This window comes from Pongo pygmaeus, chromosome 2 (genome assembly GCF_028885625.2).
Source record: "Pongo pygmaeus isolate AG05252 chromosome 2, NHGRI_mPonPyg2-v2.0_pri, whole genome shotgun sequence".
Lineage (NCBI taxonomy): Eukaryota > Metazoa > Chordata > Mammalia > Primates > Hominidae > Pongo > Pongo pygmaeus.
In genome coordinates this window covers 52089291-52113815 of record NC_085930.1, presented here as the reverse complement: position 1 = coordinate 52113815, position 24525 = coordinate 52089291, and the positions used below count along the sequence as shown (strand labels likewise).

Sequence of the window (24525 nt, the reverse complement as noted above, 5' to 3'; positions counted from 1 at the left end):
AAAAAGATGCTCTATTTTTTGGTATAATTTAATTACATCCAAATCTGGAGGAAAAGGGCAGAAACCAAACAAGAGAAAGAATATGAAAACTGAATTACGTGCACAACTTATTAAATTTTACATATTAACCTTGTAATAAGAATTTTTTTGTTTTAAAAGTCTACATTTATAACTAAAGAACATATAATAAATATAGGTAATAATAAAATGTTATAATTAAAATAGCATTAAATTATGTTCTTTTTGGTGTTAAGGAACAATATGCAAAATATGTAAATCTATTGTTTAAGTTGTGTAAAATTATATATATATACTCTATTTTCTATATACTCTCTGTATATATATAAAACACACACGTACCTGTGTTTTGTATAAAACGTTTTGCCCTCTTTATTTAATGTGATAGAAATTTCTTCCAAATATTTAGGATAAATACACAGAATTGGAAATAGCTCACCCATCAGTAATTTATTTTTTATTTTTATTATTTTTAATTTTTTTTCACCCATCAGTAATTTTTAAAATCCTAGCATCAATTAGAGACATGCACAATCATATAGGCTTCTGATTTCTCAACCAGACAAAACATCAAATTTGAGGGTGTGCCAGCAGAAAAACTGACATGGATCTCAGGGGTCTGAACACTAAGTAACAGGAACCTAGTCTAACTGAGCTTTGGGCAGGCCAGCAAACGATAATAAATCACGTTTTCCTTAACTTGTAATTTAAATCATTTGAGTTAAATCAAATTCACCTAAGAAGAATATATCTAGTGCAAGACAAAGAAACAGACTGAAAGCCTTAGGAGCTTTTGTTGGAAAGAATTACATCAGGCTGGAGGGTTTCCTGATTAGATTAAGAACAGTCAGGCATCTGATCTTCGGTGCTGCCACACTTCCCTCAGTTCCTTTGGGTTTTTAATACTCTGGACACCGATGGACAGAGGCATGGACACAGGAGGAATCATGGGTTTAGGGCTATTCTTTTAGCTTACCTTAGCCGTTGTATGTTTGAGGTGACTCCTGAAAGCCGATAGATTCCATCCACGATGCCGTGAGTCTCTATAAATTCTGCACAGCTCTTCAAAACATATGGAACTATGTAAAGGAAAAGGAAAAAACAATTAAGTATTAGATGTAAGTCTGCCTGTCTTTTAAAGATATCCTTTTAAAAATCCAGGTACCTTCAAAGAGATGTAAGTATGGAACTCATATGACTTACAAGTGGAAACGATTACTTGTAAGTGGTAGGTGATGTTCCTTTCGTATTTAAAAAAAAAATCATAGGGCTTTGCTAAAGAATTGTTTTCTTGTTTTGTTTTGTTTTTGAGACTTGCTCTGTTGCCCAGGCTGGAGTGCAGTGGGGCAATCTTGGCTCACTGCAACCTCCACCTCCTGGGTTCAAGCAATTCTCCTGCCTCAGACTCCCAAGTAGCTGGGATTACAGGCACCCGCCACCACGCCAAGCTAATTTTTGTATTTTTAGTAGAGAACTGGGTTTCGCCATGTTGACCAGGCTGGTCTCCAACACTTGACTTCAGGTGATCCACCCGCCTTGGCCTCCCAAAGAACTGGGATTATAGGTGTGAGCCACTACGCCTGACCAAGAATTGTTTTTTTTTAAAGAATTTTAAAAAATATTCAAGAACTTAGATTTTGAGACCAGTGGTGAGCTTGGACATCCCACAGCTGGGTCTCTTCATTTCATTGTTCTCCAAGTATGGTCTTCTGACCAGCAGCAACAGCATCTCCTAGGAAGTTGGAAATGCAAATCTGCAGGCCCTACTCCCAACCTACTAACTCAGAAATTTTGGGGTGGGGCAAAGCAATCTGTGCCTTTTAACAACCCTCTGGGTGACTCTGATGCATGCAAAAATTAGAGAGCCACTGCTTTATTCTAAACATGAGGACATCAAGGCACAGGCAAATTTACTTAAGTCACTCATGATTACTTGTTGCTTGTAAAAAATAATTAATACATTGGAAAATGCTTACAATTCCATTTTTTTAGAAGACAAAATCTTCAACAAATTGAATATACATTGTAAATTCAGTTTAGATTAAAAAAAATTCGAAGGAAAAAAGACTGGAAGAAAATCTGCTAGAATGTCGAAGGTGATTTAAAGGTTAAAGTGATAAAGTGCTTTTTTTTTAAGGTAAGAACGGCCCCCCCACTTCCATCCCCCCGCCCCCAACATGGATCGAAGCCAGTCATTGATTTAATGGACAACAAAAAAGGGACTGACGGGGCCTCCTGAGTTCCTGCCTCTCCAGAGGTTCAGTGCCCTGGTAGAAGGGTCTGGCTGTGCTGTTCTCTCCGGGCGGCTGACTTTGAGAGAACTAGACGGCTCAGTGACCAAGAGGGGCAGATACAGGCCTTCTGGATGGTACAGAGAGAGCAGCAGATCACTTGCCACTTTGGTCCCTGGACAGATGCACTTGAGTTCCCCCCTGTGAGAGGGCTGTGAATGGTGGTTTGGGATAGAACAACCTAACCCATCAAACAATCCACTGAAGGCTCTGAGATCTTCAGTGGCTTCTCGAGGCTGCCACAGTGATGTGGGACCTCCATGAATTAACACTTGGGCTATTGTGCTCACACTTCCAACACATACTCAATCCATTAATGCTGTAGATTAGACCAATGCTAATTCATTAATGCTTATTACATAGACTCATGCCTACACACAATTCTAAGCTGGACTGGATCTTTATGAATTCTAAGGCATTCACACTCAACATTCTACCTGAATTCCCTATTATGACGTGCTCTAAGCATTCCTTTCCTTTGTGGCCTTCAAGTAACTAATTTTAAGCGTTCGATAAAGTTCATCATACTTATTCTGCTGCCTCTCAAAGGCTGTGCATTCCAAGAACGTTCCCCTCCAGCACACATCCATGGTTTGCCCCTCAGGGAATGGACTTGGAATTGGAAACATTGAGGCCAGAGACCATAGAGGTGGAACCACTTCCTAGGAGTGAGGGCAGCGTGGGAGTAGGGTGTGATGGGGGGTGCTGTGGGAGCGGGCAGGGGTCCAGAGCCTCTGCCTGTCTTCAACCAGAAGAGCTATGATTTGATCTGTTTTATAAAATAGGGTTCTTGGTGAGATTTTGTTTCCCATGCTCATGCGAATAGATAGATAAATGGAAACAGTTCCAATGATACTTAAAGTCTCTCCCTCTCTCTCTCTCAAAATCCCTGTTGTGAACAATGATGGTTGACTCTTTCCCCACCACACCTCACTGTTCGGTAACCTGCCACCATACAGTCTATGGTTGAGAGTGTAGATTTGGATACCAAACTGCTTTTGTAACCTTGGACAAAATATACAAGGGTTCTGTTTCTTAGTTTCCATGTGTGTAAAAGGAGGACAAGAGTGATATTAATCTTGTAGCTAGGACTGAAATAATACTTACAAATATTTGGCACAGACCCTGGCATATAAGAAGCATTCCACAATGACCAATATTATTTCTACTTGTAACTTATCCATAATATAAACGTATAATCTGATTTTCTTGGTGAAAACACAGCTTGCCTCTTCCCATCCAATGGGCACTTGAGGTAGATGACCAACCTCATACAGGTCAAAACTCATCTCTACTTCTGTTTTTTTTTTTTTTTTTGAGACAGAGTTTCGCTCTTGTCACTCAGGCTGGAGTGCAATGGTGTGATCTCAGCTCACTGCCACCTTGGCCTCCCAGTTTCAAGTGATTCTCCTGCCTCAGCCTGCCGAGTAGCTGGGATTACAGGTGCCTGCCACCATGCCCAGCTAATTTTTGTATTTTTCGTAGAGATAGGGTTTCACTATGTTGGCCAGGCTGGTCTTGAACTCCTGATCTCAGGTGATCCACCTGCCTCAGCCTCCCAAAGTGCTGGGATTACAGGCGTAAGCCACCACACCCGGCTTCATCTCTACTTCTTAGAATGGCTGTTGTGTCCTTCTTTAGCACATTTTTTGATTTGAGAGTAATTTTGCTTCCATGGGATATCTTTTCTTTGCATGTAGGTATATCTTTGCAGCACAAAGGCAGTAGGATCTAACAGTGTATGGGTTGTGAGTTAGCAGTCTGGGAGCTGTGCTTGGCCCTCAGGGTGTTCTGCATTTCAAGTCTGTACCACAGTGCATGGCTGCTGTGCTGTGCAGGGCACAAGTGGACTTAAGAACTCGGAACACTCACAAGGAGGACTCAAGCACAAAAGCCTTGGACTCTAAGGACCTTGATAAAGAACACTCCACAAAAGGGGCAGTACAGGGTAACCAACCTGTTCCAGCCCATTCTCAGATAGGGACCTCCCAGTACCATAGCTCTCAGCTGCAGCACTTCAGGCTCCATTTGTCTCAAAGGTGGGAAAACACATTCTGAGACAGAGTCTCTGCCATAAATTTATTCTGGCTTTGGTACAAAGGCCTTAGAACCTATTGTCTATGGCTTTGTTTAAGTGGGAGACAATGTTAAAACAACCCAAGGAAAGAGGTCATGGTCCCAATCACTGTGAAGTGTTAGCTTTCCTGGATTTCTCATCTTGGACTGAGTTGGAAGATGTAGGAATTCTCCATCGTTGTTACTCAGTAATGGGAAAGGATTCAATCTCTGTGTAATCATCCAGCTCTAGATGTTAGAGCAGCGGTTCTCAGACTGTGGGCCCTGGATCAAGTCCTGCAGCCCGGCATCCTCCGGATGATTCTGATGTACTCGAAAGTTGAAGAACCGCCGGGCACAGTGGCTCACACCTGTAATCCCAATACTTTAGGAGGCCAAGGTGGGTGGATCACTTGAGGTCAGGAGTTCGAGACCAGACTGACCAACACTGTGAAATCCCATCTCTACTAAAAATGCAAAAATTTGCCGGGTGTGGTGGCGGGTGCCTGTACTCTCAGCCACTTGGTAGCCTGAGGCAGGAGAATCACTTGAACCTGGGAGGCCGAGGTTGCAGTGAGCCAAGATTGCGCCACTGCACTCCAGCCTGGGCGACAAAGCTAGACTCTGTCTTAAACAAAAAAAAAAAAAAAAAGGAATGTTGAAGAACCACCGGTCTAGACCAGGGCTTCTCACATACCTTAATGTGCATAAAATCACCTGGGGATTTCACTGGTATGCATATTGCAATTCAGAGGGAGGCAGGTGGTAGGAGTGTTGAGAATTTGCCTTTCTAACAAATTCCAGGTCATGCAGGTACTGCTAATCTGCAGCTCACACTCAGAATAGCAAGGGTCTGAAAATAGCCCTGGAGGGTAGTGTTGCAGTGGCTATTGTTAAGTCTCAAAGTCTTAGAATTCTTTAAACTATTGTCCCGGGGGTCCTATCAGATTGGGGACACCCTAGGATTCTGGACAGGGTAGAAGCTCGATCAAAATAGCTGAGTAGTTATAGACAGAAAGAAAGCTTCTATTGTCGATTTAGGCATGGGAAGGACTGACGCTGGAGGTCAAAGTCACAGAGCTCATTCTGTGGGATTCATCCTGGGCCCATAGAACTCTGAGTCTCCTCCTACAGAGGTAGACATAGTTGCTGCAGATGACATAATATTATAGTTCTTAGAATCATTTCACCGATGTCCCTCTAACTCCCTTGTTTTGTTTAGTTTTTCCTAGATCAGTTATCTTAAATGTTAAATTTTAATCTGAGCACAAAATACAACTTCAAGTGGTTTCTGAGGGAAAAGAAAATCTTGCCTTTGATTTATGCTTTACAGTTTATAAAATATTATAAAGTCCTTTGTTTTATTTATTTCTTACTAACAGATATTTTACACTTATAAATAACGTGGCATGTTTTCCTCAAGTCCTAACCTCTTGAAGGGTTTAGTGCAGAAAAGGCCAGAAGTCAAACATTTCTCGAAGTCACCCCCAGAAGTCATAGCACTGCTAAGCTGCCTCAGTTCCCTGTGTGCCTGGGACCTGATCAGACCTGGAGACAGAGATTGAAAGAAGCACAGTTGTATTTGGTCATTTACGTGGTTGTGGTGGCCACATTCTTTCATAGTGCAAATGGCATTTGTGTTTTAGGGAAACAGGCACTCCCCCATCTCCATTCTGGATTTTGTTAAGGTCTTGACTTGGTCAGATTTTGTCCCCTCTCTGGGTCCTGCATTCCTGACCTTCAAAGTAAAGTCTAGTGGTGTGTACACACAATATAATATACTCGGCAACAACAAGGAGTGATAAAGCCTGTGAGTGCAGCTCAAAGACACTCGGCTGGGTGATAGAAGCCAGACTATGAAAGACTACATAGGGTAGGATTCTATTAATGTAAAACTGTAGAAAATGCAAACTAACTTCTAGGAAGAGAAAGCAGGGAAGAGGCAGGAGGGAGGAATGACAAAGGAACCGGAGGAAACATTTGGTCGTGATGGATATGTTCATTATCTTGTTTGAGGTAATAAAAAGGACCAAGAGCTGCTGGTGGGCAAAGAATGATGATGCTTGAGGGAAGAGGGTAAGATAATGAGGGAGACAAGACACTGCACAGGAAGAAATCCTGTGAGCTTCTGTTGCGATGCACATGGGAGAGAGGGGGGAATTTTAAACAATTTTGCAGTGCTGTGAATGGGCCCCCTCTTCAGCATTCTCCCAAGAGATGCAGTAAAGATTTACATTACTTCCTCATTTCTCTGGGTTGTGAGTACAGAACTTCCTAGGCGTTTCCCCCCCAGAATCCAAGAGCTCTCTGTGCCAGCCTCTGTTCTTTGTTCCTGTCCCCATCCTTTCCCCATCCCTGTTCCACTCCTCTGTCCCATGCTCCTCCCTGGCCTCTGCGAGGCTCTCCCTGCCTGGAGGTCACTGCCCACCCCAATTTTCCCTCTGAGTCTCCTTCCTCCTCCCTGTTTTAACTTCTTTCTACTCTCTTCCTCCTGGCTTAATGTGGAATTAAACAGATGTTGAAAAGTTGTGGTATTTATTTAACAAAGTATAATGTGTTCTGTTCTTTAAAAAAAATAATAATAAATGAACCACTTTTTAATTTTCTAAGAAAAAAAAATTAAAAATATGTTGAGGCTTTGGCTTGTCCTCCTTGGAGAAAAGTTTCCTTTTAAACCTTTTATTTTTTCTTTTTAAACCTGAAATATAGACCAGTCACAGTGGTTCAGGCTGCCTATAATCCCAGCACTTTGGGAGGCCAAGGCAGGTGGATCACCTGAGGTCAGGAGTTCAAGACCAGCCTACCCAATACAGTGAAACCTCGTCTCTACTAAAACTACAAAAACTAGCCGGGCGTGGTGGTCCACCCCTGTAATCCCAGCTACTCAGGAGGCTGAGGCAGGAGAATCGCTTGAACCTGGGAATCAGAGGTTGCAGTGAGCTGAGATCATACCATTGCACTCTAGCCTGGGTGACAGAGTGAGTAAGACTCTGTCTCAAAAAAAAAAAAAAAAAAAAAGTTAAAAACAAAAAACCTGAGATATAATTAAAATACCATATAACTCACCCTTTAAAGTGTACGACTAAGTGATTTTTAGTGTATTCACAAGTTAAGCAACCATCACATTAATTCCAGAACATTTTCATCTCTCAAGAAAGGAACCCATATCCATTAGTATTTACTGCCTATTTCCCCTTCTCCCAGCTCCAACAGCCACTAATCAACGTTCTATTTTCTATGGGTTTGCCCGTTTTGGACATTTCCTATAAATGAGATCTTAAAATATGTGGACTTTGTGATGGACTTCTTTCATTTAGCATAGTGTTTTCAAGGTCCGTCCATGTTGTAGCATGTGTCAGTATTTCATTGATTTTTATGGCTGAATAAAATTCCAAATAAAGCCTTCATTTTGTTTATTCATTCTCCAGTTGATAGAAATTTGAGTTATTTCCACTTTTTGCTATTAGGAATATTGTTGCTATGAACCTTTATGTACAAGTTTTCGTATGGATATATGTTTTCAATTCTCTTGGATATATATCCAAGGGGTGAAATGGGTAGGTCGTATGGTGACTCTACGTTTAAATTTTGAGGCACTGCCAAACTGTTTTCCACAATAGTTGTGCCATTTTACATTCCCACCAGCAATGGATGAAGGTTCCAATTTTCCATATCCTGGTCAATACTTGTTATTGTCTGTCTTTTTTATTGTCATCCTAGTAGTTGTGAAGTGGTATCATTGCAGTTTGGTTTGCATTTCCCTGATAACTAACAATGTAGAACATCTTTTCTTGTGCTTACTGGCCATTTGTATATCTCTTTTTTTTTTTTTTTTGTTCGGTTACAGTATTAATGAGGTTATTGAGTAAACTGGATTAGATAGAGGGCAACCAAAAAGCAACGTGATTTTTTCATACCACTGCATTTCTTTCATGGTATTCTAAGTCTCTTCTCAATCCTGTGATATTCTGGGTTTATCCCAAATCCTTTTTTTTTTTAAGTTTTTTTTTTTATTATTATTATACTTTAAGTTTTAGGGTACATGTGCACAGCGTGCAGGTTAGTTACATATGTATACATGTGCCATGCTGGTGTGCTGCACCCATTAACATGCCATTTAGCATTAGGTATATCTCCTAATGCTTTGTTCAATTCCCATCTATGAGTGAGAACATGCGGTGTTTGGTTTTTTGTCCTTACGATAGTTTACTGAGAATGATGATTTCCAATTTCATCCATGTCCCTACAAAGGACATGAACTCATCATTTTTTATGGCAGCATAGTATTCCATGGTGTATATGTGCCACATCTTCTTAATCCAGTCTATCACTGATGGACATTTGGGTTGGTTCCAAGTCTTTGCTATTGTGAATAGTGCCGCAATAAACATACGAGTGCATGTGTCTTTATAGCAGCATGATTTATAGTCCTTTGGGTATATACCCAGTAATGGGATGGCTGGGTCAAATGGAATTTCTAGTTCTAGATCCCTGAGGAATCGCCACACTGACTTCCACAATGGTTGAACTAGTTTACAGTCCCACGAACAGTGTAAAAGTGTTCCTATTTCTCCACATCCTCTCCAGCACCTGTTGTTTCCTGACTTTTTAATGATTGCCATTCTAACTGGTGTGAGATGGTATCTCATTGTGGTTTTGATGTGCATTTCTCTGATGGCCAGTGATGATGAGCATTTTTTCATGTGTCTTTTGGCTGCATAAATGTCTTCTTTTGAGAAGTGTCTGTTCATATCCTTCGCCCACTTTTTGATGGGGTTGTTTGTTTTTTTCTTGTAAATTTGTTTGAGTTCATTGTAGATTCTGGATATTAGCCATTTGTCAGATGAATAAGTTGTGAAAATTTTCTCCCATTTTGTAGGCTGCCTGTTCACTCTGATGGTAGTTTCTTTTGCTGTGCAGAAGCTCTTGAGTTTAATTAGATCCCATTTGTCAATTTTGGCTTTTGTTGCCATTGCTTTTGGTGTTTTAGCTATGAAGTCCTTGCCCATGCCTATGTCCTGAATGGTAATGCCTAGGTTTTCTTCTAGGGTTTTTATGGTTTTAGGTCTAACATTTAAGTCTTTAATCCATCTTGAATTAATTTTTGTATAAGGTGGAAGGAAGGGATCCAGTTTCAGCTTTCTACATATGGCTAGCCAGTTTTCCCAGAACCATTTATTAAATAGGGAATCCTTTCCCCATTGCTTGTTTTTCTCAGGTTTGTCAAAGATCAGATAGTTGTAGATATGCAGCGTTATTTCTGAGGGCTCTGTTCTGTTCCATTGATCTATATCTCTGTTTTGGTACCAGTACCATGCTGTTTTGGTTACTGTAGCTTTGTAGTATAGTTTGAAGTCAGGTAGCATGATGCCTCTAGCTTTGCTCTTTTGGCTTAGGATTGACTTGGCGATGTGGGCTCTTTTTGGGTTCCATATGAACTTTAAAAAGGTTTTTCCAATTCTGTGAAGAAAGTCATTGGTAGCTTGATGGGGATGGCATTGAATCTATAAATTACCTTGGGCAGTATGGCCATTTTCACGATATTGATTCTTCCTACCCATGAGCATGGAATGTTCTTCCATTTGTTTGTATCCTCTTTTATTTCATTGAGCAGTGGTTTATAGTTCTCCCTGAAGAGGTCCTTCATGTCCCTTTGTATATCTCTTTTGAAGAAATGTCTATTTGGATAATTTGTCCATTTTTAGTTGGGTGGTCTTTGCTGGGTTATCAGATTTCTTTATATATTCTGAATACTAGACTCTTATTAGACCTATGATTGGCAAATATTTTCTCCTATGCTGTGGGTGGTCTTTTCACTTTCTTCATGGTGTTCTTTGAAGCACAGAAGTTTTACATTTCAGTGAAGTCCAATTCATCTATGTTTTTCTTTTGTTGCTTGTGCTTTTTGTATCAGGAGAAAAGCTTCTTATTTCTGATTTATATTGTCCACATCCTTCATCATTGGTTATTGGAATAATGGTTCATCATTATTCACATGCATAAAGAGTGATGTTATAAGTAATGCAACTGTTTCTTATTGTTATAGATGAGAACATATAAATCCAAAGCAGCACTATCCTTTGAGAAACTAGACCATTATCTGGCTCAGAACATTTTTGAAACCACCCTTTGGGAACTGTTAGTTAGAAACGGTATACATTTAACTCAAGTATAACCTCCTTCCAGGAGAAAAAGAGGAAAAAAAGAGTGAGCAGTGTTTATACTGTACTTCTCATTTTCCCTACAGGATTCAAAGCAATTGTTTTATTATTATTTCACTTTCGAATTCGTTTTGGGGAGAATGGGCTTTAGTTCTGTTTTCTCTTTAGTTCCTACAGACAGGGAATATATTTTATCTTTTAAAAACTGAGATTTGATTTAGAGGGAGGCCTAGGAGGTTTTCCACAATCTGGCCATACTCCCCGCTGCCAGTCTCATCACTGATTGCCAAGCTCTCCCTCCCTCTCAGCCCCACACGGGAATGCCGTGTTCCAGCCACGCTGGACAGCCTGCCACTTCCTGAATATGCTCTGCACCTTCACACCTTCCTGACTTTGCACCCGATATTCCCTCGTCTGAGCCCATTGCCTCTTCTCCACTGAGAAACTCCTCCTGCTTATCTTTTGGGATTCAGCTCAAGCCTCAACTTCTCTATAAAGCCTTCCTCAGGCAGAACTAGGTTCTCCTTCCTCCGTGTTCTCATCTCTCCTGTGCCTCCTCCCTTTGTGGCACTTTCTAGAATTATCTAAATTCAATTCCACTGCAAATTAAAACTGCACTGATATATCATTTTTCACTTCCCAGATTGGCAAAGGTACCTAAGTTTGTTAACCCACAGTGTTGGCAAGGCTATGGGAAAACAAGTACTCTCATGCATTGCAACTGGCAGGGGAGATTGATACAACCTCTGGAGGGCAATTTGACAATATCTGTTAAATTTGTAAGTACACATGGCTTTTGACCCAGTCGTTCTTATTCTAGAAATTTATCCCACAGATATTCTTGTACATGTGACATGTAAGGTATGTGCAAGGCTATTCATTACAACAGTTTTCATAATTGCACGAGATTGTCATCAACAGCAGGTTGCTAATATAAATAATGGAAGATTCACATAGTGGAATACTATGTGGTCACTAAAAAGAATGAGAAAACTTTTATGTACAGACATAGAGTGGTCTCAGATATATTGTTAGGCAGACCAGAATAATGGTATGCTAGCATCTGGTTGTTTTTTCCTTTTTTTTTTTTTTTTTTTTTGAGATAGAGTCTTGCTCTGTCACCCAGGCTGGAGTGCAGTGGCACAATCTTGGCTCACTGCAACCTCTGCCTCCTGGGTTCAAGTGATTCTCCTGCCTTAGCCTCCTGAGTAGCTGGGATTACAGGTGTGTGCCACCACACCTGGCTAATTTTTGTATTTTTAGTAGAGACTGGGATTCACTATGTTGGCCAGGCTGGTTTTGAACTCCTGACCTCAGGTGATCTACCTGCGTCGGCCTCCCAAAGTGCTGGGATTATAGGTGTGAGCCACCGTGCCCAGCCATGGTTGTTTTTTTTTTTGTTGTTGTTGTTGTTAAGAGAGAATGAAAGATTAAATATACACATCTATTTATATATGCATTCAACATCTATGGAAGAATACATAAGAAAGCAATAATTTTAGTTGTCTACAGGAAAGAAACTGGAAGCTGGGGGTAGCCCTTTGAGTAAGAGAGAGACTTCTCACTGTATATTCTTTTGTACTTTTGAATTTTGAACTATAGGAATATATTACCTTTTCTGAAGAAAATTGTCAGAATAAATTTAATCCTGCAGATATTTACTGCAAGCTTACTCTGTGTCTAGCACCAAGTGTGAGGTGTTGCTTGTTTCTGATTCATCTCCATTACTAAGTTGTGAGCTCCTTGGGGACAATGAGGACAGTCCCGTGTCTTATTAATCTAAAATAGCCTTGAAAACAGAAGCACTCTCTATTCACAATTGCAAAGACTTGGAACCAATCCAAATGTCCATCAGTGATAGACTGGATTAAGAAAATGTGGCACATATACACCACGGAATACTATGCAGCCATAAAAAAGGATGAGTTCATGTCCTTTGTAGGGACATGGATGAAGCTGGAAATCATTATTCTGAGCAAACTATCACAAGGACAGAAAACCAAACACCACATGTTCTCACTCATAGGTCAGAATTGAACAATGAGAACACTTGGACACAGGGTGGGGAACACATCGTGGGATGGGGGGATGGGAGAGGGATAGCATTAGAGATATACCTAATGCAAATGATGAGTTAATGAGTGCGGCACACCAACATGGCACATGTATACGTATGTAACAAACCTGCACATTGTGCACATGTACCCTAGAACTTAAAGTATAATAAAAAAAAGAAATTAAAAAAAAAAAAGAACACAGAAGCACTCAAAATGTTTTCCTGAACAGGAGCTTGGTCATTTTTCTCCAGATAGATTTTCTGTGCTCCTTTGCTATCTGGATTCCTCAGAGAAAATAGTTACTATGTGTCAGGCATGGCTTTAGGTGGGTTTTTATTTGTTTGTTTGTTTTATAGCATTCTCCATTCTATAACTGTAGACAACCCATGAAACTGACAAAATGATCTCCATTTTGAAAATAGGAAAGTTGATTCTCAGAGAGAATAGATAAATTCCCCAATGGCTTGCAGCTAGGAAGTGCCAGAGTTGGGATCCAAACCCAGGTTTGTGTGCTGCCAAAGCCCATGCTTTTTCTGTGATACCACAAGTGACGAAGAATAGAAAAAGCCCCAAGCTACACCTACCATGGTTCAAACACTCCCCAAAAGGAAGGCAGGTTCTATGGTGGCAACTTTGGAGGTGTGATTTGAGGAGAGTGGATTAGCTCCTTGCCGTTGACTGCCAAAATGCCTGAAATCCTACCACTGCAGGCCTGATCTTTAAGTGTTCAACAGCTCATGGTTAATATCTATTTTTAAGTTCCCTTTGAAAAAAAATAGCAAAAAAGTTTGAAAAATTAAAATATACATAGAGTACAGAACGTCTCTTTAAAACTACCTCTTCCCCAGTATATTAAATAATAAAAAATGACACACACTGGCAGGTGGATCACCTGAGGTCAGGAGTTCGAGACCAGCCTGACCAACATGGTGAGACTCCGTCTCTGCTAAAAAATACAAAAAAAAAAAAAAAAAATTAGCCTGGCATGGTGGCAGGTGCCTGTAATACCAGCTACTCGGGAGGCTGAGGCAGGAGAATCGCTTGAACCCGGGAGTCAGGCAGAGGTTGCAGTGAGCTGAGATTGCGCCATTGCACTCTAGGCTGGGCAACAAGGGCGAAACTTTGCCTCACACACACACACTAAAACCACACACACACACAGAGATGTTAATAGTAGTTACTGCTAAGTGGGAGAAAATAAATGATTTTTGCTTTTCTCTATTTTTAATTTTGCTTTTCTAAATTTTTCTGTGAAGGGGATATAGTAAAAGTATTTTTTAAAAAGAAAGAAATGGGATTTTGAAAAACAAGTTTCATTTAGGAAGATGGAGGGGCTTCTGAAATCAGTGACCCAAGTTCTAAATGTTTGCTGAAGTCCTTTCCAGTGACCCTGTTGAGGTTATTACCCCTTGTGAAGCAGAAGTATTAGCCCAACCTGCTGGCCTGGGATGGCTGAGGACTAGCTCTGCTATCCTGCTGAACAAGGCAGCCTGGAGCCCGGTTCCCCGGCTGGGGGTCCCTGCCTTCCTCATTTTTAGGCTCTCAGATGCGAAGCCAAACCAGCACTTTCCTGCAGAGGTGTCCAGGTCCTCCTCTGGTCCACTCTGTGACTTATCCCTGCCGGGGCCCTCAGGTCTCTACTGCCAATGCTGTCTCTTTCCCAGTGACAGCGATTCTCCTTCTACCAAAGCAGATGCACTGAGGGCCCATCTAGAGGAACAAAAGGTAATAAGATCTTTGCCCTCAAGAAGCTAAGAAGGGAATGGGTAATTACTGTGAACCTAGTATGCAGTGGTCCCTGAGCTATACACTTTTTTTTTTTTTTTGAGATGGAGTCTTGCTCTGTCGCCCAGGCTGGAGTGCAGTGGCACAATCTTGGCTCACTGCAACCTCCACCCTTCCAGGTTTAAGCAATTCTCTGCCTCAGCCTCTGGAGCAGCTGGGATTACAGGCCTGTACCACCACGCCCAGCTAATTTTTTGTATTTTTAGTAGAGACAGGGTTTCACCATCTTGGCCAGGCTGGTCTTGAACTCCTGACCTCGTGATCCACCCGCCTCGGTCTCCCAAAGTGCTGGGCTTACAGGCGTGAGCCACCGCACCCAGCCTAGCTATACACTTCTTATCCATTATTTGTACCCAGTGCAATCCTCACAGTCACCTTATGAGGGAGTTATTTATCTCTGTTTTGTAAATGAAGAAACTGAAGCTCAAAGGTATTAAGTAACTTGGCCAGTATGAAAACATCAAACGAAATATGCTAAGGGCCCTAGACAGGCACAAAAATTGTAACAAAAGTTCTTTTAAAAAGATGATAGCTTGTGGGGAAGTCAGGCAGAGCTTTTAGATGTTGAACAAGAACAAGAAATTGTGTACATTTATAGAGAGCCAGCTGTCTTGAGAGGGACCACGTTGGGGAGTGCTGAGACAGGACCCTCATGCTCAGGGGCTCACAATGTTGTGAGCTAAGTGGATAAAGGACAAGTCAAGGTACTGCAATAAGAACTCTGACACTGGTGCAGAAGGATGATTTGATATGATGTGAGACGCTATCATATGATGTAATTGACGTGACGCAATATACATTACAATACCTGCGGAACGTTCATGTAAGTGCCTAGCATATAGTAAGTACTTAGTAAATGTCGTACACTTTCTTTTGGGGCAGGAAACAGAATAGTATAAACAAGGTGAAAGGCAAGAAATAACGTGGTGAATTCCAGGAATGCTGACTAGACCAGTCCGGTGGAAGAGAAACATTAGGGAACTTGGGGGCATTTTTACTGACTGTCTGGGAAGATTGCACTCTATCTCGGTCTCTACTTCCAGATGAATCTTTCTAAAACACTCTACCTTGATGATAAAGCTCCCCTACACCAAAACAATCAATAGCTTCCCACTGCCTGTAGAATAATGTCCAAAACAGGCAGCTTTGGGACTAGACATTCAGCTTCCTCATCAGGGCCAAGCCTGAAGTTCTTCCCTTCAAAGAAATAGGCCTTTGTGTGTGTGTGTGTGTGTGTGTGTGTGTGTGTGTGTGTGTGTGTGTGGGAAGAGGGAGGGGAGGTAATCTAGAAGAAAAGACTTGCCACGAAAAGAAAAAAATAAGGAGTCCCTTTAGGATCAGAAGGGACAACCTCTCATGGTTTGTCAACGAAAGGGGAAGTGAGAGGACTCACTCTTTTCTAGCTGTTGCCTGAAATTTCTTTAGGAAAGGTAAGAGCCTATCTGACTCACACATAAAACACTGGTTGAGAGTGGTGAAAGTGTCTGGGTCCGCATGTCATCAGTAGCGAATGAGCCAGTGGGGAGAGCTTATGAGGGACTCCCACAGGGTGCCTCTGGGTGTGTGTGTTTGGGGTGGGAGTGGTTGTGGCTGAGGAAGGGTGGTGCTGAGTAGAGAAAAAGGTTCAAATGCTGTGAACATAGAAAACAAACCTGCAAGATGTCCCCATGTGACCTTGGTCTTAGAGCTGGCCTTGCTCATCTTGTACACAGAAACTGTACAGAAGGGTTTTGTCCCATTGATGAAGCTGCTGGGCTTTGTGTAGTCGATAAAGACTTATGTGGTTCATCCTTTCTACTGTCTGTGGAGAAAGCTTTGTTATTAGGAGATTTGTAGGGGCAGACATCACTCACGCCATGGGGCTGCTGATGGAGGACAGAAAGATCTCAGTCAATCCCTAGCACATTCCTAGGCAACAACAACTCATTTAAAATCATTTAAATCCTCAGTTTAACTGCATAAAGCCCACATCAGTGGAATCACCTGATCAAGGTTTTATTTACTGGATGAGCAACTTTCTTGCCACCTGCTCCTTAGGATACCGCTGATGGAGGCTCTTAAGTGCTAATGGATACAGAGAATGGCCGCATGTGTCTGAGAGTGAGCCCCAGGGGAGAAGGTCGTGAACTGAGCAGATTAATGAGAGAGAAGCAAACTTGTTTCTTGAACTGTATGCTTCACTAACACTGATCATCTTAAGAATGAGGACAATGTAAATTTTTTTCTACTCTGAGTGTGTCCAGACCACCTCTTTTTTTTTTCTTGCATACCTCATGGGTGCTTATGGGGATGAATTAACCATCATTATTTCATTTAATTCTTAAAACTCTGAGATGTAGGCATTGCTACTCCTATTTTCAGATGGGAAGCTAACATTCTATATGGTTAGACAACTTGTCCAAGCTCAAACAGCTAGTGGCAAACTGGGGTGCAGTTATAAGTCTGTTTGAACCCAAAATTCATGCACTTTCCAGTACATTTTATAAGCATAACCTCCACACTAGGGAAACCAAGTCACAGACCAGGAATGGGGAAGACCAGAAAGCAGCAGAAGGTAGAGACTGACTTCACAACTAAGTGCAACTTGATGAGAGAGAAGGACTTAGATAACGAATTAAGAAACATGGATTCTTGCCCTAATCTACACGTATGAGATTCTTGACCTTTTAGGAGAATAACTTTCCTCTTCTTTGAATTCCCCTAGGTATCTTCCAGGCAGTAGGTGCTGGGGTACCCATCAGTTACAGCAACATGAACCAGTTGTATGTCCTCCAGCAAATCAGCCACTGCCAGCCTCAGACTTTCATCTGTGCTAGAAACAAGTTCTGGATCCAAATGATTTCTGGATCCTTATGTTTCTTCCAGGTCTAACCTCCTTCCAGGATCTGTCAGCTTCTTGGATGACACTGGGAGGAGAGGCTGGGCTGGAAATTAAGAAGGCAGATTCGATTTCTATCTGCCAGTGTTCAGGTCCTGACTCCTACCAGCTCTGGTTTACAGCTAGGTCTTTCAGGACAAAACATTAGGGTAATTTTTTGTTTGTTTGTTTTGTTTTTGTTTCTCATTTGTACTGTTAATGGTTCCCCAGCTTACTCCACCCATATAAATGGAAATGTCTGTTAAATAAAATATAAACTTCAATCTCAAGAGGTTTATACATATCTCCTTTGGTATGGCTAGACTCCCCTTAACCCCAAGGCTATTTTTATTTTTATGGAGGCTGGAATCCTCCAGGGACTTAGCTCTAAAAGATGCCTAGTTCATCTGAAGGTCCTCTCCGCACTGATCTGACCATGCCCTAAGAGTGAGAAATCCCTTCTTTTGCTTATTGTACCCTCTGGTTTCCCAGGCTGTAGAGCTTCCTAATGGTTTCCAGACCTACAGCACTATGGGGGCTTCTCGTTTTTGTATTTTTCTAAAATCAATTTTACTGATGGGAGATGGGGAGCATTTATAAAAAATGACGTCATCTTGGGCCAGCTACGACTATGTGAAGAACAGCCAGGTAAAGCTTATCAGTTACTCGCTATGCCCCAGCCCCCACCCCAGCATCCTTTCATTTCCTGCCCAATATTCCCGAGCCACAGGCAGCCATTGTTTCCAGAACCGCTTTGCTTGGAAGCCTTGGTACTGAGGCCTCCCAGCGCTTCCTGTTGTTACCAGGCCTCTCTTTCCTGCTGAAAACAACGGCACTTCCCTGCAGTTTGTAACCCTTTTCAGGCAATTCATTTCTTCCATGAGCTTGTTCAGTGTTTGCAAATACAGAGTGCTCATTACATTTATTTTAGTTAACAGTTTTCTTATTCTACAAGTAGTGCAAGTTAAAAATAAAGATGAGCGAAAGAAAAAAAAATCACCAAATCTCATCCCCTTCTATTAGCACTGAAATCTCTTTGGTGTTCATGCTTTAAGATTATCCATCTATGTACAGAAAATTTACCACAAGACTCAGGGCTTGAATAGATGACCATTCTCAACAGTGGAAATGCAAGCAGGGAAGCCTGCCCAGAAACCATTCTCCTGGAGGTTCTCATATATTTCTGAGCAAAAGGGCCTCCCAGGAGCTTAAGAAGAGTGCAAACTCCAGGAGATTCCCCTGCAAATTCTCAGGACTACACTTGGAGATCTTCTTTAAATAGTTTGTTAAATTTGGGAGAGGCTCATGGGGCAATTGAAGAGGCCAGGGAGGAGGGGCAGCCCATTGTTATCAGGACTCCAGTAGTCTCTTCAATCCAGCTGCCTGCCAGCTGCTCCAATGAGCTTTTGAAAACAGAGATCTAATTGTTTGTCTATAGCAAGGAATGCTAAGTTCTTCGTGACCCCTCCCCCAACATCACCCTCTCTAATCACGTAAACTCCCCACAGTTCTCTTCAGAACACCCCTTCTGCCTTTGCATTCTCTGTCCAGGATGGAAATTGTCCCCAGGAGATGCTTCTCTCCTGTGTTCTTCAGAACCCAGCCCAGAGAAGTCCTCCCAAGGGCTTTTACTGTAACCTCAAATAGAATAACTCACCAAAAATGGGACACCAAGCTCTGCTGCAGTGTCTAGGTTTCTGGACACTTATTTTACGTGCAAATCAAGATATCTGAATTTCTATGAGCTTCTGTTTTGCCCCAGGGAATATACTTGAGGGATAAGATGTAAAATATTTTGGAAACTCACATTGGCCTCTTCCTCAATTTTCTCTCCATATCTCTGACAGATCCCAACAAAAAGATATGCTTTCTGCAGAGAGATTACACTTTTACCTTTATAGATAATATATTATTCCTTATATAAAATCAGGCAAAAAATAGTAGCAACTTGTGGTTTGTTAAAACAGCAAGGGGTGATGATATTCAAGCTTTTATCCTGAAGTTTTGCAGCTCAAAAATTATTTAGTATTCTCTGAAATGCCTCCTATGGGGAACCAGCGTTCATTTCAGAGGCCAGATATTGCAATTATCCAAACCTGCTTACTCCTCTTCTCACTCACAGTTGTTATACCTCTGCTCTCAGCACTGTCTTTAGAAGTAATTTTCACCAGATATACAGTCAGCCACCCATATTTGTGGGTTCTGCATCCTTGGATTCAGCCAACTGAGGATTGAAAATATTCAGAATAAAAAAGGATGGCTGTGTGTGTACTGAACACGTACAGGCTTTTTCTCTTGTCATTATTCCCTAAACAATACAGTGTAACAACTATTTACATAGCATTTATGTTGTATTAGATATAAGTAATCTAGAGATGATTTAAAGTATATGAGAGGATGTGCATAGATTACATGCAAATACTACACCGTTTTATATCAAGATCTTGACAATCCATAGATTTTGGTATCCATGGGGGTCCTGGAACCAATTCCCTTTGAGTACCAGGAGACAACTCTCTTTAGGATTAAGGCTCGATGATGAAGATGATACAAAGGATTACTGTCAAATATGTGGGCACCTCCTTATAGGAGGAGACAGTCATAAATAATATATAAAGCAGTGGTCCCCAACCTTTTTGGCACCAGGGACCAGTTTCGTGGAAGACAATTTTTCCATGGACCAGGGTCAGGGGGATGGTTTTGCAATGATTCAAGCACATTACCTTTATTGTGAACTTTATTTCTATTATTATTACATTGTAATATGTAATGTAAATACATGTATATGTTACTACATGTAATATATGCAGTGACAGATCATGAGGCATTAGATTTTCACAAGGAGCCTGCAACCTAGATCCATTGCCTGTGCAGTTCATGATTGTGTTCAGGCTCCTACAAAAATCTAATGCCACTGATCTGACAGGAGGTGGAGCTCAGCTTTGCTGGCTCGCCCGCCAGTCACCTCCTGCTGTGTAGCCCAGTTCCTAACAGGTCACAGACAGGTGTTGGTTTGTAACCCAGGGCTTGGGGACCCCTGATATAAAGGACACAGACAACTAGCAAAGGGAATGCTAGTTTATCATACAGACACTCTTATTTCTAGAATTAGAGAATCTGAATATCAAACAGATCTCTTTTGCTTTTAATTTCTGACTTATTCTCTCCTCACCCTTTAAGAGCTTCAGAATTAGAATTTTCAGTCGTTTGCTACTGAAAATGTCAGTGGTCAGATCTGATTCAAGGGTAGCCCAGGGATGGTGAGCTTTCACAAGGTAAGGCTCATATTCTAATCCCTTTTCTTGGGTACATAGAAGGTGTCAGAGATATATCCAGGGCACTCTGGGCACCCAAGGACAACAGCCTGTCCTGGGAGCAATAGCCAGGAAGAGGTTTCAAATGGAGACTGAATCTCTACTTGAGCTTGTACCCAAGGAGGCCACTGTAAAGCTTCCGTGAAGGCACTGGTGTTTTAAAAGCTCTGTCAGGATCATTTAGAGACAGAAAGACCCTCTGGGAAGTGATCTAGGCATGGGGTGACCCATCTCCTGGTCACCTCCTCTGGGAAGCCTTCCCTGATTTCCAAGAGTAGGGAATACTTGACACAGTCTTAAATCAGTGGGTTCGCTATTACTACTTAATTGAGTTGTTTTGTTTTAAAACATCTGCCTTTCCTCTATTCCGTAAACTGTATGCAGAGCTATGTCTGTCTTACTCAACTTACAAGACACTGCCCTTGGCCACAGTTTATAGTCTGGTCATTTCCTTGTGCCTTGGGCAGTGCCAGGAAGAAGGCAGAGCACATACATAGAGGAATGAGTGGAAGAAAAGGCTGGGCCCAGGTGGATGGGCATCAGCTGGACACCATGTAGGACGTGACGGATGACACCATGTTAGTGAGAGCACAGTGAGCCTTTGAAGGGATGGCAAAGTGTACCCTAGTCTCTTGAGCTTTTTGTCTCTTCCCAGATCTATATTTATTTTCTCCTTCCCAGCGACACCATCCCCGCCCCCAAGTATCCATTCCATACTCTATCCCTGCTCTCCACTTTTTGGTCAACCAGAATCCTGGAATGTCAGAGTTGGAAGAGACCGTCAGATCATTGTATTGAACCTGCCTGATTCAGCACCAGGAAATTAAGAACCCAGGAAGTTTAGGGACCTATCTAATGTCACCCAGCTTGACAGCAGCAAAGCCCTAGAGTTGGAAGGAGACTGAGACAAGGGGACCAGAGTGATTTGAAAAGTGATTAACATTTCCTTTTTTCTCTGATTTTCAGGATTAGGGCTTAAGTACGTGGGCTTCTTTCTGCCCCAGACTAACTAGCACTTTGGTGTCAGAAGTAATTTAGAATATTTAAGCTTAGACACACCCTTAGCAGTCAGCTCAAATTAATTATGTTTATTGGATTCCCACAAGTAAAACACCGTGCTAGACTTTAGGGATTCAAAGAAGTAGCTTATACTTATAAGACACTGACCATAACCTCAGTTTACAGTCTAGTTAGTTCAATTACAAGCAGTTAAATCGTGGGTGGAACAAAAATGCCAGAGAGAGCCCTTCCTTGTTCATTCTACAGCTGTCAGACAGGAGTCACTGGGTTTAATGATATCTTTCTGGAGAGAGGGGACAGCCAGCTGCCAGAGGCTGTCTCTCCCCTTCTATAAATTTGTTTTCTCTTCTTAAATAGTGAGTAGCTGATCCTCAGCAAGAAGGAGGGGTTTGTTTATTGTTCTAAAGATCTCGTGATTCCTGTTTAAAGAGGGTGTAGGCTTGCAGTAGATTGTTGTAGGCTTAAATTCACTGAAGAGATGGAAGTAGCAGGCTTTGTGGGTGCAGTCAGAGCTGCTGGGAGTGGGTAGCCTCAGTCTAGGGCCCCTGGTGGGAACACAGAGGAAAGCAGTCCTGAGCTGGTTAAGGAGATGAAAGTTGAGGAGACTTCCCTGGGGGTCAGCTCATCCAGAAGACAGTACCACTGGTGCTACAGGACCCAACAGAGGGCAGTCAACTGGTCAGGATGCAGGAAATGTGACGGATTCTAAATCTATAGGATCTGCACTGGAGAGGGCAGGCAGTGAGCATCTGAGTGTCCATGTAAAAGAGTCAAGTTAGGGCTAACAGAGCCCTTCATGACTTAGTTTCTAGAATAGGTGTCACCTTTTTATGTCCCAGAGATTTGGTTTGCAGTCATGTACACAGCTCATTGAATGGCCCTCTCTCACTGATCCTGCCTCAAGCACCTGGAAAGAGGGACAGAGCCAGGAAGAGAAAGGGGTCCCTGTAGAGGTCCGCTCCATTATTCAAGCTCTGCTCATATCCTACCCTCTCCATAAAGACTTCCCAGCTTCATTTGCTCATCAAGTGCTTTTTGGCACCCACTCTATGCTTGGGTACTGGGTGCTGGGTGCTAGGTTTCAAGGACACAGTGGGAAGCAAAACAGCAGGCCCCATCCCCAAGAGCTTAGCGTACAGTGGGAGGAAGTGCCTGTTGATCAGTCTCCTCTCTTACTGTTCCTGATTAAGGGCATGAGTTCTGGAGCCATTCTGCCTCGGTTCAAAGCCTCCCACTGCCACTTCCTACCACTGAGACCAGGCATGCCTCCTGTAAGCAGAATGCCATAACTCCAGTGTGCTGGGGCAGCTCCAGAGGACACCTGCTGCTCTGTGTAGTTATGGATTGTGCTCCCTTTCACTTAAATACACATCTCTAAAAAATTTTTTTTAAAATCCCACTGGGCCGGGCGTGGTGGCACACGCCTATAATCCTAGCACTTTGGGAGGCCGAGGTGGGTGGATCACGAGGTCAGGAGATCGAGACCATCCTGGCTAACATGGTGAAACCCCGTCTCTACTAAAAAATACAAAAAAATTAGCCAGACATGGTGGCGGGCACCTGTAGTCCCAGTTACTCAGGAGGCTGAAGCAAGAGAATGGCGTGAACCCGGGAGGCGGAGCTTGCAGTGAGCTGAGATTGTGCCACTGCGCTCCAGCCTGGGCGACAGAGCGAAGACTCCGCCTCAAAAAAAAAAGAAAAAAGAAAAAAAAATCCCATCAGCAGTGAAATTTCTCTTAGAAATAAAAATAAACAAAACACATCTCAATTCAGGTAAAAAAAACTGTATGGTTGGTTACCTTACCTACCAGGTTCAGTTTCCTTATTTGAAAACTGAAGCTAACAATATAATCTACCTCATAGGGTGGTAAAAATTAGCCAGGGTGGTTGTACATGCTTGTGGTCTCAGCTACTTGGGAGGCTGAGGTGGGAGGATCACCTGAGATGGGGGGAGGTTGAGGCTGCCGTGAGCCATGATCATGCCACTGTACTCCAGCCTGGGCAACAGAACAAAACAAACAAACAAATAAAACAAAACAAAAACATAGATAAAATAATCTATGAAGTGCTTGGAACAGTGGCCCAATAAGCTCTCAATAAATATTAACAATTGCTATTGTTATTTTAATTGTGATTACTGTCCCATTGGGCTTTGGTCCTCCATTAGTGAGTGGGTCCTTAAGTGAGGGGCTGTTGTACACCTCTGTATTCCTAGCACCCAGCACCATGCCCTGCACAGTGGGGACTTTGACTCAATGTCTCCTCAAAGAGACTGGGATACAGGCTGCAGCCATATGAGGGTGTACTTGCAGAATGGGTGGACTCTTCAGAGATACTGTGTCCTACCTGGTTTCAGACGGAAACACGGGGAAAATGGTGGATGTTCTCCTCCTTCCCTTTCTGATTAGAGTTGACAGATAAAATACAGAACATCCAGTTAAATTTGAATTTCAGATAAATAATGAATAATTTTTTGTATCAGTATGCCCCCAGTATTGCATGGGACATAGATTAAAACATGATTTGTTGTTGATCTGAAATTCAAATTTTAGTCCAGGGTCTAATATTTTTATCTGCTGAATGTGGCAACTCTGTCTCTGAGTTCCTTTCCCACTCTTTGCGGCCCCCGGCCAGCAGCAGTGCTCCCTCTCAGTATCACACTCACATAGCCACAACCACAAATCTTTCCCTGACTCCATTTGCCCTCCAGGGCCAACCTTAGGCCTACGCGTGGGTCACCTCTCATGATTTAGCTTCTTCCACCAGTAGGAGGAACTGAGAAAGGATGGGCAGCAGCAGATGTCAGTGTGTCAGGGAGCCAAACTGCCCAATGGGTTAAGAGGCTTCTAGAGGTACAGGAGTGTCCCTGAGCTCCTCGTCCTACAGAGATAAGGGGAAGCTGTTTTCTTACCTGGCCTCAGAGAGAAAAGGGAGAGCAAGGATGAAGCCAGCCTTGAAATCCTCATC

General features: G+C 42.3%; 1 protein-coding gene across 2 annotated transcripts in view; it reads right to left on the bottom strand.

Moving 5' to 3' along the window:
* The window catches only part of ARHGAP31 (Rho GTPase activating protein 31), a 125422-nt gene that overhangs the window by 50174 nt on the left and 50723 nt on the right, over positions 1 to 24525 (bottom strand). For both annotated transcript variants that reach the window (XM_054481232.2, XM_054481233.2), the window contains exon 2: positions 995 to 1097. In XM_054481232.2, the coding sequence (XP_054337207.1) occupies positions 995 to 1097 (103 nt within the window). The remainder of the gene's footprint in view (positions 1 to 994; positions 1098 to 24525) is intronic.